Below are 16,460 nucleotides of genomic sequence, written 5' to 3' on the forward strand. Positions count from 1 at the left end.
CATGAGCGACTTGCTTGGGATCTGTTATGCCCACATAATGAAACTACTTTCCGAGGTACCCACATGATACAGCCACTCGGATCACCCATTGCAATGCGGGCACAGTTGCAGTCCTAGTTCCCTGAAATGCCTACCAAGCTGGTCTGCCAGACGCCTGTGAGGACCTCTTGAGGGCTCTCTTTACTGCCCTGTAATCTCACTGACGCCCCTCTTTGCTTCTGCGGTGCCCATGTGGCAGCTCTGACTTTGTGATACTCATAAGGTGGCTGTGTCCTCCTGGAATGCTCACCTAACAACTCTACTTCTTTTATTTGGTACCCACGTGGCAACCATGTGTTGATTCTGAGAAACCCAAATGACAGATCTGTTTGACTTCCATTCCAGTGGAGTCTCTGCTCACCTGTGAATCCACCATGTCCTCTAGGCTCCTCACCAGCGAGTCCACGTGGATATCCCCTGAAATGCCCATTAACTTTTCTTATAACTTTGTTTTTCAGCCCAGAACGGAATCGTTGCCTTCCATTTTGCCAACCTGGGTAGTATCGCAGGAGCCCAAGGAGTCCTGGGCAGCCCATCCATGCAGGCGGCCCGGCACCAGAACCCACTTTACCAGTTGGTGAATGGTGTCTCCAATGGGCGCTTGTCCAATGGGTCCATCGGGTCCATCTGCAAGAATCCAAGTTTGAGCATCCCCCGACTGCCATTCAGGTGAGGAGAAAACTCGCAGATGCTCATATGACTGAGTGACCCAGTAGTGTAAACAATGCTGATGTAGAAGTGAGGCTAACACCCAAGCTGAAATTGTAATATTGGTTTTGCTTTTTCTGTCCGGTGATTCCTGTTTCTTTTAAAGCATGAATCCGCTGTAGATTCACGTGCTGTGGCTATCCCACCATCAAATGACTGGAAAGGAAAAAGTGGCACTTTGTCTGCGAGCGTAGCTTATGAACATGCACATTCCACAAATCGACCAGCAGGTTTTTCCCTGTGTCTTGTCAATTCGACTGCACTCGAACCGCGTTCTGACACATTACAAAGCAGTGGGATGTGATAAACACGCCCTGATCCTAGATCAGTACTGTAAGAAAGCAAAGTGTAGTTCAAGAACCACTGTGTGAACACGAGCTCTGACCGTGGTCAAGAAGTGATGGAGGCTCATCCAGTGGTGGACGATGACTCCTGGCCAGGGATCAAACTTGAAGTAAAGGCACATATGCAGAATACGCCTCTAGATGGGATGTCACTCATTAGGAAACCAGATGACAGTACCAGTGAGCCAACTCAAAAGACTCCCTGCTAGGCCAAGAAGAGCTTTGGGTCCAAGTGCGAATGTAATATTTAGACTGAATTGAGAAGACTGAGAACAAATCACTGGTCTCCATTTTGGAAGTTCGGTGAGGCCCTTATCAACAAGCATTGGCCATGCCAATCGGTCTCGCCATATTAGTGTTGTATGAAAATATGATAGTAATAATACAGATTGTTTGATATATTGTTTTAAATAAATGACTGACTGCTTTAGTAATTTGTAGCACAATTTTATTTTAACATCAATTGACTTTTTTTCACTTGGCAAAGAATTCAAACATTTAAGTAGCACATTTTTTTTAATAGGCAATATGTTCTAAATAGCTAAGGTTAAAACATATGTAAACATTCTTGAATCAACAAATGCTATTGTAATATTTGTAAACAGTATATAGGGCATAAAAGTTGTTCCCTTAGTAATGATAATTGCATTTTGGTATTATTATGTATAAAGTCGCCTATTAGTACATAAGTCACATTGCAAAATACATACCCATTCCGAAGCATAATCTACAAACAGAATAAGAGTGTGTGACACAGAGAGAGAGAAAGGGTGAGAGAGAGAGAGGGTTTTGGGTTGGGGCATGGATGGATGGGTGGGTGGGTTACTGGCTAGTTGGCGAGATGAGTGGGATGGTTGGGTAAGTGGATGGGTGAATGGGTGGATAAATGAATTGGTGGATAGTTGAATGTGGAGATAAAAACCAGAGGCAAAAAAAGGCATGAAGAGTGTGAGGATGTTTTTAACATTTGTGCCACAGCAGCTTTTCATTATTAATCCGGCCCTTAACGTGCGTTACCTAATAATTATTAGGCAGGTGATCTTGTTATTGTTTGCGAATGTAAAGTTACCAAAGTGGCCTATTAGTAGATAAGTCACATTGCAAAATACATACCCATTCCGAAGCATAATAGGGCGTAATACCAGTTGGGTATTACCATAAGTATAAAAATAATATTGACAAACACCCAGCAGTCTGCAATAACTTTACTTCTACTTAGTAACAATAAGGCGGTTGTACATAGATTGGGGGGGGCTGTAGCTAAAACAAAAACATCTCCTCACGAGAAACGCTAAGTGGTTGATGCACAGGAACAGAGCAATAATAATGTGAGGTGGTAATTGTGGGGAAGCTGTAGGTGAAACAAAGAAAAAAACATTCTCACACTGAAAACAAAGCTGTTGCTGCACAGTTTTTGTAATGGGAAACACAGCGCGAAATTAAGCCACCGCTCAGAAGCAAGCACCAATGAAAACAACAGTGTAGCTGTAACTGAAACAAAAACATTGTCCCGAGCAAAATGCAAAAGTAAAACAAGCTTCTTTTTGAGTTCGCTGTCTGGGTCTATAACTATGAAAAGAATATCGGCAAACACCCAATAGTATACAATAATTTCATTGCCTCATAGTAACAATAAGGCGGTCGTACAGAGGAGGGGGGCGGGGGGGACTGTAACTAAAACAAAAACATCGCCTCATGAGAAACGCTAAGTCGTTGATGCAAAGGCATGGAGCAATAATAATGCGGGCTAACAAATTCGGGGAAGCTAGACCTAAAACAAAACCCAAAACATTGCCTCACGCCGAAAGCAAAGCTGTTGCTGAGGGGAGGGGGTGGGGGGTGGGGGGGGCGGTGCGGCTGTAGCTACAACAAAATCAAAAACATCGCCTCATAATAAACGCAAAGTCGTTGATGCAAAGGCACGGAGCAATAATAATGGGAGCTGGCAAATGTGGAAAAGCTGTAGAGAAAACGAAACCAAAAACATCGCCATGAGCAAAATACAAAAGTAAAACAAGCTTCCCTTGAAGTACACATTAACTAAAAAAAAAAGAGAGATCCACGAACAAAAAAAAAAACACGAAACAAAAGCAAGAATACCGTGTAAAAAATGTAAATTTGTAAATGTAAATTTGATACTTGTATAGCGCACTACTCACCCGCAAGGGTCTCAAGGCGCTTGTACGAATACCGCTGTGGAACCCATCCTGGCTTTCCCTGTGAGGCGTCCACTCCTGGGCACCTCCAAGGTGGAGGCCAGGCATCCTTAGCGTTGTGGGGGCCGTTGTGAAGATTAAGCAAGCTATTGCCCAGAGTTGCAGAGTGGGACTCCATGATTGGAATAGGCACCAAGGCGAGAATTATCAGGTCCGTGGAATATTTGAGCCCAAGACCCGCCGAGGCAGGGAATTGAACCCTGGTCCCGGGCTAGACCTCTGCATCAGGGTCTGCCGCTCCAATCATTGAGCCACACTTCTCCACACTTCTCCATTGGCTCCCTGTAAAGGGGCCAATAGCTAAAGATGTGCCCAAGAGGGAAAAAGGAGGGACGTAACACACGCTTAACAAATATAGCAAGAAGCAGATTTAAAAAAACAACTGAAGAACTAATCGGAAAACGGAGGCAGAGCCTCCCTCACTATACTGTATACAGCATCTCTCGACTAGACCGCACATGCGCTGCCTGGGCCAGACCTAAAAATGGGTTGGAAAGATGGATTTTATTACGTATAAAACTCTTTGTTCGAGGCATGTGAGCTGTAGATCACATTCTTTGCATACTCCTGCCATCTAGTGTTTGGTCTGGATGTTTGCACTTTGTTTTTCTTCGACTATGTCTTTCCAGTCACGAGGTAGGTGACTCCTCCTTTTGGTGATAGTACGCATGGGCATCGACTCCATTGTTAGATTGTTTTTTTCCGCCATCGGGTTCAAACGTGTATTGCCGCGCTCCTGTTTGACAAAGTTCCTTGGGTTGCCCTCGGTACGCAATACACTTACCCTCGACGGTATTGTTATTCGATCACGTTTCCCATTATTCGCGAATCATATCGGTTTCAGAAAAATATCCTTTCAGTGGAAACTTTGTGGAAGGCCGACGGGCCTAGCCGCATCAGGCCACCTCGCAGTCTATGAATCGGACTCCATTTAAATTCTGCCCTGGGTGCTATGCCAAGTACCCGTGCACTGACTAGCACGAAGTGTGCAACTTGTGCCTCTCTCCGGAGCACGACGAACAAGACTGCGACGCGTGCAAAGTGTTCCGATCCAAGAAGATGCTCCGTGACCGTCGGGCTTGACGTCACGAAATGCAACATCAACACAGCGGTACCATTTCGGATCTCTTCGGAGGAGATTCCGAACGAGACGTCTACGACGTGCAAGGAGCCGAGGAAGAAGAGTAGCTCATTTCCATGTCAGATGCCGATTCTGGAATGGACAAAGAGATTCCGCAGGGTCAGCTTATCGTGAGTACCGATCCTCCCCTGCCCCAAACACCACCTCTGCCCAAGAAAAAGGCCCTGGTCCCTCCTCTGTCTTTGGGCCAAGGTCGCCACCGAGAACATGTTTCCAACGCCCCGCCTTCGGGCTCGGCACCAAAACAAACATCAAAGCCTTTCGGCTTGGGATCGAGTCGGCCGCATTCGGGCACTGAGCTGAAGCAATTGGCATCAAAACCGAAACACGTTTTGGCATCAACTCCTTCGGTACTGAAGCGAAAACATCTTTGGATCCGAATACTTTGGCGCCGAAAGCCTCCGCTCCAAAAATATTGGCACTAAAAAATAAAACAACTCCTACTCATCAAAGGAGCCTCGTTTCAACATTCCGCCTTCTAACACGGACCCGAAACAGAAGGAACTAGTCATCAATCCCAAAACTGGACGTATTCACCCAAAATTGCCTTCAAAACGCAAACCAGGAACAGAGGACACTTACCACATTCCTCTTAAGAGAAAACATGTTGGTACTAACCCCTCTCCTCTTCCTCTTACACCTCCTTCCCCACCTAACCCAAATGTGTTAATAATACCCACAAATTAACCACAAACACCTGACAACCAGGATGACTGGGGCGGGGTAGATGATAATAGCCCTGATCCATGGGACGATTATAACATAGATCCAAACACAGATAGTGATCCAGATGTATACCCTAGCGCAAGAATTCTTACACCAAGGGTCGATAAAAAGTATAAGTCTGCACCATCAGATCCGGTTTACATCAAGGGTCAGTTACCATTAGATTCCTTAGTGGTTTCTAATGCCCGTAAACAGGCAAACTCACAAACATCGGGGGATGCCCCCCCCTCCAGATAAGGAATCTAAACTGATAGATGCCTCAGGCAAGAGAATAGCTGCACAGGCAGCCAATCACTGGCGTATTGCCAATACCCAGGCTCTCTTAGCTAGATAAGACACAGAGCACTACGACAAATTGGATCAATTGCTCCAATTTCTAGGTGATGAACATAAGGCTAAGGCACACAACCTAGTTCAGGAAGGAAAGATAATTTCAAACACATCTATTAGATGCGCTTTAGATGCAGCTGACACTGCGGCTCGTGCAAACACCACCAATGTCTTGCTAAGAAGACACGCCTGGCTAGGGTTTAAACCTGAAGTACAGGCTTCTATATTAAACTTGCCTTTTGATAAAGAGCATCTCTTTGGTCCTGTTGTAGATACTTCCTCAGAGAAAATGAAGGACACAGACGTTGAAAAATCTATGGGAGCCCTACAGTCCCCATCCAATAGGGGTTCTTTTTGGTGCTCCTTCTACAGGGGAGGCTCCAAGAACATGTCTACAGACAGCACCTCTACATCTTATAAAGGCATCAGTCAGTCATCCTCTTCAGAAGGTTACTTTCGAGGCGGATTTAGAGGCAATAATGGCAAGGGAAGAGGTAAAGTTTCCACACCTCGCACCTCCCCCTCAACATACAAACAGTGACTTGCCTCCCCTTTCCCCCGATCTTTCCACTGCTGTCGGGGGACGTCTCTCCCAATTCCTCTCCATCTGGCATACAATAACTTCAGACAGATGGGTTCTAGGAATTATCCAATCTGGTTATTCCCTGAAGTTTACCAACAATCCCCCAAACATTCCTCCACGTTCACACAGAATGTCACGAGAGCATCTAAACCTCCTCAAACAGGAGGTTCACTCTCTTCTGCAAAAGGGAGCTATAGAACCTGTACCATTATAATATCAAGGATCGGGTGTGTACTCCCTATACTTTCTCATACCCAAAAAGGACAGTTCTTTCAGGCGTATATTAGACCTCAGGGAGCTAAATCAATATATACACTCAGATCACTTTCATATGGTCACTCTTCAACAAGTGCTCCCACTCCTACAGCAAGGCGACTTTCTGTCTACTTGAGACTTAAAGGAAGCATACTTACATATTCCAATACATCCCGCTTATCCCAAATACCTCAGGTTTGTGGTAGCGGGATAACACTACCAGTTCAAAGTGCTTCCATTCGGAGCCACCACTACTCCCAGAGTATTCACCAAATGCCTGGCAGTAGTCGCTGCTCACCTGCGAAGGCAGCATATTCATGTTTTCCCATACTTGGATGACTGGCTCATCAAAGCCAGCTCTCACCCAAAGTGTCTTCAGCACACTCAAATAACACTACAATTACTGCACGATCTGCCATTCACAGTAAATGTGTTGAAGTCCCATCTCCAACCCTCCCACACACAAACCTATTTGGGAGCCACTCTCAGTACTCAAAAGCTCTAGCCTGGCCCAATGCAGCCAGAATCTCCAATATCCAGGCTCTAATCTCTCAGTTTCAGCCCAACTACAGTCACTACCAGCTCGAGTATATCTGCAGCTACTAGGAGTGATGGCATCTTGCATCATGATAGTTCCCTACGCGAGACTTCAAACGCGTCCCCTTCAAGAATGCTTAGCACGTCAGTGGAATCAGTCTCAGGGTCAATTGTCAGATCTAGTGTTGGTAGACGGCCGCACCTATTGCTCTCTGCAGTGGTGGAATCCACAAAACGTATCCAAAGGGCGGACCTTCATCGACCCAGTTCCACAGACAGTGCTAACAGCAGACGCATTGCTCACTGGTTGAGGAGCTCATCTCCAGACTCACACAGTTCAAGGTTTGTGGAGTCAAAAGCAACAGCAACTTCATATAAACCATCTCGAGCTGCTAGCAGTATTTCTAGCGCTCAAAGCCTTCCAGACTCACTTTGCAGCCAAAAGTGTCCTAGTCCGCACCGACAAAATGACAGCCATGTATTACATACAGAAACAGGGAGGGACACACTCTCTCCAGGTGTCACACCTTGCACAAGCCATTTGGAAGTGGGCCATACATACAATGTATCTCCTAGCAGAACACCTCCCAGGAGTGAACAATCAAATCGCAGACCTTCTCAGCATGCAGAGACAACAGATTCACAAGTGGGAACTTCACCCTCAGGTTCTCCTCCCATTCTTTCAAATGTGGGGGTTTTTCACAGATCGATCTGTTCGCAACACACCAAAACGCTAAATGCCCAAGCTGCTCCTCCGGGTATCCACACCCATTGTCCAAAGGCAATGCTCTATGGATGAACTGGTCAGCGATATTTGCTTATGCTTTTCTGCCTCTCCCACTCATTCCACTAGTAGTTCGGGAGCTCAGACAAACCTCCATCACACTGATCCTAGTAGCTCCCACATGGGCACGTCAATCTTGGTTCACTACTCTGTTGGAGCTCTCAGTTGTTCCTCCTCAAAAACTATATCTCGCACCCAGTCTCCTCACACAGAGCCATGAAGAGATAAGACACCCAGATCCCAAGGAACTCAACCTAGCCATCTGGCACCTGAAATCATAGTTTGGTTACCTGAACCTTCCACCAAGCTGTATGAACATCATTAAAGAAGCCAGAAGGCCTACTACAAGGGCTTGCTACGCAGCTAAATGGAAGCGGTTCTTTACATATTGTAATAACAACCATATCAACCCCTAAGATGCTGCCATTCAAAATATCATTGGTTACTTACTGCAGTCAGGATTGCTTACACATCCATACGCTTACATCTCGCTGCAATAGCTGCATACCTTCAAAATAGACAGCATCTGTCTCTTTTCAGAGTACCTGTTATCAAGGCCTTTATGGAAGGACTCAAAAAAGTTATTCCACCTATACTTCCACCTGCTCCCATATGGAATCCTAACATTGTCCTTAGCAGACTAATGGTTCCACCCGCCGAGCCATTGCATAAATGTGAACTGCAATTTCTCACTTGGAAAGTAGCTTTCCTTATTGCTATTACATCACTGAGGAGAGTGGGTGAGTTTCAGGCACTTTCCATAGAGGAGCCATTTTTTCAAATACGCAAAAAAAGTGGTTCTTCGCGCTAACCCTAAATTCCTACCCAAAGTAGTATCTGCCTTCCACATCAATCAATCTGTTGAGTTGCCCATGTTCTTCCCCCAACCAGGTTCAGTGTCCGAGCGGGCTCTACACACTGTAGATGTTAAACGAGCCTTGTTGTATTACATAGAAAGGACAAACCCATTTTGTCAAACTAAACAACTTTTTGTAGCTTTTGCTCCACCACACAAAGGCAATCCTATTTCTAAATCGAGTATAGCTCGGAGGATTGTTAAATGTATCCAAACATGGTAAGCAAAATTTACCAAGCACTATTGTGAAGATTCACATGCGCCCACCAGCCTCCCCAGGTACCTATACCTGTTGCAGTTTCTTACGAACTCCATTCTCACCCTCTGCAGCAACGGAGTCAATGCCCATGTGCCTAGTGTTGTGTGCGGAATATTTGCACTTTGTTTTTCTTCGAAGAAGTCTTTCCAGTCACGACGTAGGTGACTCCTCCTTTCGGTGATAGTGCGCATGGGCATGGACTCCATTGCCGCAGAGGGTGAGAATGGAGTTAGTAAGTGTAGAATAAAGATGTCCTGGCGTATGTATATGAAGTAAGCAACTGAAACTGGTAGGCAGGTGAGCGCATGTCAATCTACAGCTCTACATGCCAAGAACAGATGCTTACTGGGTAAGTAACATTATCCGTTCGAGGCATGTGAGCTGTAGATCTCATGCTTTGCATGGACTATACAGCAGTATTCTCCCAAAGCAGTGGCTAACCTGTAGCTGTTGCAGTTGTCTGAAAGTGTGTTCTAAGAACTGCCTGGCCTACATTAGCTTATTGTCTCGTTAACACATCTACACAATAGTGCTTGGTAAATGTGTGAGGTGTAGACCATGTTGCAGCCTTACAGATGTCAGCTATGGGGATGTTTCCTAAGAAAGCCATAGTAGCCCCTATTTTGCGAGTGGAATGCGCTCCAAGGGGTATTGGTAAAGTTCATGTTCGAGGAATATGAGCTGCAGATCACACACATTCAGGATAGTAGATCGCCATCTGGTGTTGGGCTCGGATGCTTGCAGGTTGTTGTTGCCTTCGGAAGAAGTCTTTGGTCACGAGATAGGTGACTCCTCCCTTGGACTACAGAGCGCATGGGCATCAACTCCATCCTCAGATTGTTATTTTCCGCCACTGGGTTCGGATGTAACTTTTCCGCTCCGGCTGAAAACTTCTATTTACAAGCTTTTCGATGCACAAAAACTCCTACAACGATACCGAAGCACCTTCACTCGACATCGATTTCATCGACTCGATTCCGGACGTCGACACGGGCTGCTGGACCTTTCCATGCCGTATGGCCTACAGCTAATGGAAAGGACGCCGTTCAAAAAATGCCCCCAGTCTGGAGCAAAATTTCCGCACAGTGACCACCACAAGGTCTGTAACCTGTGCCTATCACCGTAACACGACTAGTCCAGCTGTCCAGCCTGCGCAGCATTTCGATCCAAAAAGACCATTCAAGATCGAAGGGCTCGACGCCACATCATGCAACAGAGACCAGCTCCGGAACCAGAAAACATCTTTGACGAGGGTCCAGATGTCCCGGAAGAAGATTCCGAGGATCTCCAAATCATCTCCGAGGCAGACGACTCAGACGACCCCATTACTCCTGGGAAACGCGCGAGTACTACTGCCCCTGCCCCAACCCTTCCAAAACCTAAGGCATTGGTCAAGACTTCGCCTGCTGGCCTCAGTCGAGACCGAAAAAATCCTTCAGAAGCCCCGCCTCCGAGCTCAGCTCCGAAGAAACATAAGCCTTCCGGTAGCTCGGGCCCGAGCAAGCCGCATGTCATTGTTCCACCGGCGCCGAAGACACATGACCTCTTGTCACCGAAACCGGCTCCGGCGCCTTCGGCACCGAAAACATCGAGGCCCATAGATGAACCGGCACCGAAAGTTCCCAAGCCAACAGACTCCACTTCGGCACCGAAACCAAGGACTCTAACACACCACCTAAAGCCAAAAACTCTACCGATCAACCAAAACCGCGATCGGAACCGAAAAAATCGGCGCCAAAGACTGTTCCCGAAGAACAAGAACATTTCCATCCAGATCCATTGCAGAAAAAGATCTATATTAATCCAAAAACTGGACATGTCACCGCGGTGCCATGTAAGAAACGAAAACTGGACACAACACCTGCCCCAGTTCCTATCAACAAAAAGGACTCTGCAACATCACCTATTATTCCTTCCTCTCCCATACGACCTTCTACCCGACCCCCTCTGCCTACACTACCCTTACCTCTCCCCTCTCCATCACATACACCACCTCCACAGGATGATGATGATGACCTAGGGATAGGGGGTGATCCTAATGATCCGTTCACAGATCCAGATGCCATACCACTGGATGATTGGGCATACCCTCTACCAGATATGCCTGACCCTACACCATATCCCTCCAAACCATCACCTCCAGATGACCACCTGGGGTTTGGACAATTATTAAATAGGACAGCACTTTACCATGGCGTCACCATGCACTCTGACACACCCGAGGAAGACTTCCTACTAGACACTTTCGAACAGTCACAAAAGTCTGTACAGATTTTACCCATGATTAATGGGGTCATAAAACACGCCACAGAGGTATTTAAAGACCCCGTCCGTGCCAGGGTGCTTAACCCAAGAATAGAAAAAAAGTATAGACCTGCCCCAGAAGATCCTTGTTACATCAAAGGACAGCTCCCTCTGGATTCTTTGGTCGTTTCCAACGCAAGGAAACGCGCCAACTCCCAAACCACAGGAGATACACCACCCCCGACAAAGAATCCAAACTGTTAGAAGCCTCTGGCAAACGAGTAGCAGCACAAGCCGCTAACCATTGGCGTATTGCCAACACTCAGGCCCTAGTAGCACGCTATGATAGGGCTCACTACGACCAGCTGGAAAATCTGCTACAACATCTACCAGACCAATATAAGACCCAGGCAAATGACCTTCTTCAGGAAGGTAAACTTATTTCGAATGCGTTGATTAAATGTGCGCTTGACGCAGCAGACACCGCCTCTAGAGCAATAAACACAAGCGTGCTCCTTAGACGCCATGCCTGGCTACGCATTTCAGGCTTTAAGCCAGAGGTACAAACTACCATACTTGGTCAACCATTTAACCAAGAACAACTATTTGGGCCAGCAGTAGACACTGCACTTGAAAAGATGAAAAAAGACACCGAGACCGCTAAGTCCATGGGAGCATTACAGTCTCCACAACCACGTGGCTCCTTTCGACTCTCCTCCTACAGAGGAGCCTCCAAGAATATGGAAGCAGACACCTCCTCTACGTTCAACCCCTCTACACAAACATCCCCAATAGAGGATATTTTAGAGAAGGATATAGAGGAAACAACAACAAGGGAAGAGGCCGAGGCAATGCCAACACTCGTACCTCCCCTGCCACAAAACAGTGACTTTCCTCCTCTCCCCCCAGACTATTCCACTCCAGTCGGGGGAAGACTCAAACAGTTCCTTCCTGTCTGGAACTCCATCACAACAGACAAGTGGGTAAGACAAATTATCCAGTATGGTTAGTGCCTGGAACTCACCACTACACCCCACACATATCGCCCAAGCAGCGTTCCATGTCATCAGAAAATCTTACGCTCCTCAAACAAAAGGTTCTCTCATTGTTTCAAAAACACACAATAGAGCCAGTTCCATTACAACATCAGAATACAAGGGTATACTCACTATACTTCCTAATCCCCAAAAAGGACGGGACTCTAAGACCAATACTCGACCTCAGACCCCTAAATCTGTACATCAACTCAGATCATTTCCATATGATCACTCTTCAACAAGTGCTCCCACTACTACAACAAGGCGATTTCCTTGCCACACTAGATCTCAAGGACGCCTACTTCCACATTCCCATACATCCTGCTCACAGGAAGTACCTAAGGTTTGTGGTGGACGGACAACACTATCAGTTTACTGTCCTTCCACTCGGAGTAACCACTGCGCCCAGAGTATTCACCAAATGTCTAGCAGTAGTAGCAGCACATCTCAGAAGACAACAAATTCACGTCTTCCCGTATCTAGACGACTGGTTAATAAAAGCCAAGTCATTCAACAAATGTGTTCTACACACTCACCAAACTATCCAACTCTTACACAACTTGGGATTCACAATAAACTATCCCAAAGCTCATCTCAAACCCTCTCACATACATCAGTATCTGGGAGACACCATAAACACCTCCAAAGCCCTTGCATATCCCAGCCCAGCCATGATAGCCAATATACAAGCTCTAATCGCAAAATTTCAAGCCCAACACTCTCTTCCAGCAAGGGTGTTCATGCAATTCATAGGGATGATGGCGTCATGCATCTTCATTGTGCCTTATGCAAGACTTCAAATGCGTCCCTTGCAAGAATGTCTAGCACGTCAGTGGAACCAGGCTCACGGACAACTTACAGATCTGGTGTTGGTGGACAGCCTCTCACATCGCTCTCTAAAATGGTGGAACATAATAAATCTGTCCAAAGGGCGGCCGTTCCTAGAGCCTCTTCCACAAATAGTGCTGACAACCGACGCATCTCTCACAGGATGGGGAGTCGATCTCCTCGGACACACCACTCAGGGCAAATAGACCACCCAACAGAAAGTGCTCCATATCAATTACATGGAACTGCTAGCAGTGTTCCTAGCACTAAAATCATTCCAACTACATCTCCAGAACAAAACTGTCCTCATCCGGACGGACAACATGACAGCCATGTATTGCATACAAAAACAGGGAGGCACACATTCTCTCCAGCTGTCACAGCTCGCGCAGAACATTTGGAGATGGGCCATTCCCCAGAACATATACCTGCTTGCAGAACACCTTCCAGGGGTTCACAATCAAATTGCCGATCTGTTGAGTCGACAAAATCAACAGATCCACGAATGGGAATAACATCCACAAGTCCTATTGCCCTTTTTCCAACAATGGGGCCAACCAGACATAGACCTGTTTGCCACACACGAAAACGCAAAATGCCCAACCTTCGCCGCCAGATTTCCCCACCCGGAGTCGAAGGGCAATACGATAGGGATGAACTGGTCAGGCAGATTTGCGTACGCTTTTCCGCCTCTCCCACTCATTCCATTAGTGGTACGCAAGCTCAGGCAACAGTCTCTCAAACTAATCCTAGTGGCTCCTACATGGGCATGCCAGCCGTGGTTCCCAGCACTACTGGAACTCTCGCTAGTTCCACACCAAAAACTGCACCTCTCCCCGTCCTTATTAACCCAGAACCATGGAGAAAACAGACACCCAGATCCAGGTCAACTGAATCTAGCAATCTGGCTCCTGAAGTCCTAGAGTTTGGTTACCTATACCTGCCACCAGACTGCATGAATATTATAAAGGAGGCCAGACGACCTACGACTAGAGCCTGCTATGCTGCAATATGGAAAAGATTTGCCATATACTGTACTAACAATCATATAAACCCGTTGGATGCATCCATCCAAGACATCATTTGCTACTTACTGCACTTGCAAAGATGTAATCTGGCACACTCATCCATACGTCTCCACCTAGCAGCATTAGCAGTCTACTTACAAAATTGACAACACTCGTCACTATTTAGAGTACCTGCAATCAAAGCCTTCATGGAAGGCCTTAAAAGGATTATTCCTCCCAGATTACCACCCTCCCAGTGTGGAATCTAAACATCGTCCTTACAAGGCTCATGGGACCCCCATTTGAACCTCTGAATAAATGCGAACTACAATTCCTCACATGGAAAGTGGCTTTCCTTATAGCTATCACATTCCTCAGAAGGGTAAGTGAAATCCAGGCTTTAACCATACAAGACCCATTCTTACAATTACACCGCAACAAAGTGGTTCTTAGAACAAATCCGAAATTCCTTCCAAAAGTCATATCTCCGTTCCATCTTAACCAATCAGTAGAGCTACCAGTGTTCTTCCCAAATCCGGACTCCGTAGCTGAAAGAGCTCTTCATACCTTAGACGTTAAAAGAGCCCAGCTTTACTACATTGACAGAACCAAATCATTCCGCAAAACAAAACAGTTGTTTGTTGCGTTCTCTCCACCACATAAAGGCAACCCCATTTCTAAATCTGGGATAGCCAGGTGGATAGTTAAATGTATCCAAATATGCTACCACAAGGCTAAACGCACACTCACAGTTCCCCCTAGAGCGCATTCCACACGCAAAATAGGGGCTTCCATGGCATTCTTAGGAAACATTCCCTTAGAAGATATTTGTAAGGCAGCCACATGGTCTACAACACACACCTTCACTAAACACTATTGTGTTGACGTGCAAGCAAAGCAAAAAGCTTCTGTGGGTCAGGCTGTCCTTAAAACTTTATTTCAAACTGCTGCAACTGATACAGGTGACCACTGCTAGGGGAGACACTGCTATATAGTCTAACCTAAGTGTGTGATCTGCAGCTCATATGCCTCGAACGGAATATGCTACTTACCAGTATGCATCTGTTCTTGGCATGTAGGGCTGCAGAGCCACACACGCCCACCCACCTCCCCGGGACCTGTATCTGTTCCAGCAGTGTCTTACTTAGACATTACACATGGACATCTCTCTCTTTTCTAAAAACTCCATCATTTCCCATCATGGCGAAAAACAATCTGAGGATGGAGTGGATGCCCATGCGCTCTGTAGTCCAAGGGAGGAGTCACATATCTCGTGACCAAAGACTTCTTCCGAAGACAACAACAACCTGCAAGCATCCGAGCCCAACACCAGATGGCGATCTACTATCCTAAGTGTGTGGCTCTGCAGCTCTACATGCCAAGAACAGATGCATACTGGTAAGTAGCATATTCCTTTCCTTTTGCTTACCATGTTTGGATACATTTTACAATCCTCCGAGCTATACTCGATTTAGAAATAGGATTGCCTTGGTGTGGTGGAGCAAAAGCTACAAAAAGTTGTTTAGTTTGACGAAATGGGTTTGCAAAGCATGTGAATGTACAGCTCTACATGCCAAGAACAGATGCTTCCTGGGCAAGTAACATTATCCTTATACACCAGAGGTGAAGGAGTTGTAGGAAAAACCTTGAACCATTTGATTAAAGTTCAAGAAGCAAGTGCCAGATTAATAGAAAACGAACCTCTAAAAGACGTGTGCATCAAGCAGCAGCTTTGACCTCTAGTCACGTGATCACGGACCTTTACTCAGTTGACACAGACACAAAAGGAGAACCGCAGTAGCGTCTGGTATGGCTTTCCTTTATTCAGGACTGATGCAACCTCAAACCACCCACATAACGTATAATACTAGCTGTTGATTCATGCGCAGCATGTGAGGGTGGTTTGAGCTGTAAATAAGTGCGCTAGTTGTCCCAGTAGTGTTACTGCTTGACTAATTATAGTTCAAAGGTGAACCCATGCAGTCACCTGTGTGATATAGAAGAGGACATAATGCTTTGCATCACAGGCAGGCAAAGAGTGTTAGATAACACACAGAAATGTAATGTGAAACAGCCTAAACATGCAATACGCAGCATGCAAATCTGTGTATTCATCCATTTAACAACTGTTGCATGCAGGCCATGGTTCCTTTCTCCTACTCATGCAGCCACGCTGCATTCTTCTGTTGTTGCATGCAGGTCCTGGTTTCTTTCTCCCTACCCTTCCAGTCACGCTGTGACTGCATTTAGCAACTCTTGCAGGCAGGCCTTGGTTTCTTTCTCCTACCCTTGCATCCCCGCTGTATTCATCTGTTGTTGCAGGCAGGCCATGCTTTCTTTCTCCTACCCTTGCAACCACACTGCATTCATCAGTTGTTGCAGGCAGGCCATGGTTCCTTTCTCCTACCCTTGCATCCACTCTGTATTCATCTGTTGTTGCAGGCAGGCCGTGGTTCCTTTCTCCTACCCTAGCATTCCCGCTGTATTCATCTGTTGTTGCAGGCAGGCCATGGTTCCTTTCTCCTACCCTTGCATCCACACTGTATTCATCTGTTGTTGCAGGCAG

General features: G+C 46.3%; 1 protein-coding gene across 7 annotated transcripts in view; it reads left to right on the forward strand.

The window, feature by feature from the left end:
• Positions 1–16,460, forward strand: part of PHLDB3 (pleckstrin homology like domain family B member 3) — a 220,461-nt gene that overhangs the window by 153,986 nt on the left and 50,015 nt on the right. For all 7 annotated transcript variants that reach the window (XM_085615667.1, XM_085615670.1, XM_085615668.1 and 4 more), the window contains one exon: positions 498–708. In XM_085615667.1, coding sequence (XP_085471793.1) covers positions 498–708 — 211 coding nt within the window. The remainder of the gene's footprint in view (positions 1–497; positions 709–16,460) is intronic.

Source organism: Triturus cristatus, chromosome 7 (assembly GCF_964204655.1).
Source record: "Triturus cristatus chromosome 7, aTriCri1.1, whole genome shotgun sequence".
NCBI lineage: Eukaryota > Metazoa > Chordata > Amphibia > Caudata > Salamandridae > Triturus > Triturus cristatus.